Consider the following 2,201-nt stretch of genomic DNA (forward strand, 5'->3'; position numbering starts at 1 on the left):
GGATGGGGGTGGGGAGTGGGGTAGGACGGGAGGTGGGGGAGATGCAGGGTCGCTCACCTCCATCTGTCTTCTTGGAGTACTTCTTGCTCTGACCCCGGATGATGAGTACGAAGACCAGAAGCAGGATGAAGATGAGGCCCACAAGGGCGATGACCACCAAGAACCACCATTCCTCGTAAAAGGGGCTGGCTTTCTGGGCTGCAACAGCGGTACAGTGTCAGGACCTGGATGCCCAATACTCTCCTGCCCACCAGCCTTCCTGGTCCCACCAACTGCTCATGGGTATTATCAGTAGGTAGGAGGGTCTGTGCAGTCTAAAAGTTCCCTCTTGGATCTGCTGGGAAAAGTTTGCCTGGAGGGCCATTTTAAGAAGAGTTTTATGGTTTAGTTGACCGAGAATTCCCTGGGTTTATTAAGAAAGAGTGCTGTGATCAATGAATGATGTCTGCCAGGGTATCAAGAAGGAAGTGTAGCAGTATGTTAGCTGCTTTTTTTTGTTTTTGCTCTCTTGCCTTTGGGAAAAAAAGGCTTTGATAGACAGATCCTAATTTGTGTGTGGAAAGATAGATGCGTCTCTGGCTTTTAGGAAGCCTGAGAGAACATTCCTCAAAGTTATAGTGAATGTTTTTTGTTGTTTGTTTGTTTATTACTGATGGCAGGAAACTAAGGGAGTTTATTTTTGTCTCAGATTCTTTGTATTTAATAACTTGGTGCTGTCCATCTGGGCATAGGAGCAGTATATGGGTGGAAAAGGAGCTGGGTTGCTAATGGCCAAGCAGAGAGCTAAGTTTCTGCCTTCAAATTCAAAGTGGTCAGTAACTGAGCAGGGCCGTAGGTGTAGGCCTAGTGCCCTGCATGAACCCTAAGCTGGATGGGAGGGATGAAAGAGAGGGAGAGGGTGGGGCAGTGAATATAGCCCACCTGTGTGCGGCCCAGTGGGGTCTTAGAGGCCACCAGTGTTAGCCCATGTGCTGTCTGTTGGGAGTGGGGGGAGGTGGCTTCCATGGAACCAGTCTATGGCCTGGCTGGCAACTTCCCCTGAGGCTGTGAACTGCTGTAGCCCTGGGATCCAGAGCTCACGGTGAGAGAAATTGAGGGACAGTGCATTTGTATGACCACCTTGATACTTCTGCTGCCCGGTGTCTGCCTTCTTCCTGCCCCCCTCACCCAGCATGTCAACAGCTAGCTCTTCCACGGACTCTCTGACTTGGCACCCTACAGGCTGGTACCTGGCACAGACTGGGAGGGGCTGCTGGGAGTGCCAAAGCCGTAGTCATTGACTGCGATGACCCGGAAGTCGTAGCTTACGCCTGGCTTCAGGATGTCCATGCTGAAGGTATAGGAAGTCACCTCCTTGGGGATATCCTTGATGAGAATGTCCCAGAGCCCCTCATCTGCAGGAGCAGAGAGAGGATGCACTGTGAGGTGGAGGAGCCTCAGATTCCACCTGATCTGGTTCTAGCTGCAATCCCCTGAGTGCGGGTCCCATCTGATCGGTGGCTCAATGCATGCCTGAGCCTGGCTCTTTGGACGGCCTTGTGGCGGTCTTAGAGACAGAGACTTTCTGAGAGGGTTGTGCCTCTAAATTTTTTCTTTAAAATTAAAACATCTGTAAAACATTTTAAGAATGTACCATGCAGTAAATTCTTTAACAACCAAACCAATATAGGCTGAATACCCTAATCAGAGGAAGTAAACTCTGATACCAACATCTGTGATCTTAGCACTCCAGAGGCAGAGGGAAGGGGATAGCAAACTGGAGGCTAGCCTGGGGTATATAGTGAGACCTAAAAGAATAAAAAAGGAAAATCCAAAATGCTCCCAAAAAGAAATATTTTGAGACCCATAGCATCTCAAGTGGAAACACTATACACTGTAGAACTTTACTTCATGTACAAAATATTAAAATTGTGTACAGAATTAATTTTAGGCTATGTGTATAAGATATATCACATATGAAAATTTATGTTTACATGTGCCTATCCAAAATATGTTTAGTACATTTGCATTTATTACATATATATGCAATTGTACTCTTATTCTATATTATATTCTATATATAATAGATACATATAATAGAATATATATTGTAGAATTTTATTCTTCAAGATATATTGCATATATATGGAAATATTTTTTTAAAAAAACCTTTTATTGCATTATGATGAGAAAAGTTACATGATTTCAATTTATCTGAATTT

The 2,201-nt window shown here is 45.0% G+C and overlaps 1 protein-coding gene across 1 annotated transcript in view; it reads right to left on the reverse strand.

Annotated features, from left to right (window-relative positions):
* Sdk2 (sidekick cell adhesion molecule 2) overlaps positions 1 to 2,201 on the reverse strand; it is a 292,689-nt gene that overhangs the window by 16,722 nt on the left and 273,766 nt on the right. The window contains exons 41-42 of the mRNA XM_031354086.1: positions 1,230 to 1,394; positions 58 to 198 (exon numbers count right to left, since the gene is read on the reverse strand). Coding sequence (XP_031209946.1) covers positions 58 to 198; positions 1,230 to 1,394 — 306 coding nt within the window. The remainder of the gene's footprint in view (positions 1 to 57; positions 199 to 1,229; positions 1,395 to 2,201) is intronic.

The sequence above is a fragment of the Mastomys coucha genome, unplaced genomic scaffold, assembly GCF_008632895.1.
Source record: "Mastomys coucha isolate ucsf_1 unplaced genomic scaffold, UCSF_Mcou_1 pScaffold5, whole genome shotgun sequence".
Taxonomy (NCBI): Eukaryota; Metazoa; Chordata; class Mammalia; order Rodentia; family Muridae; genus Mastomys; species Mastomys coucha.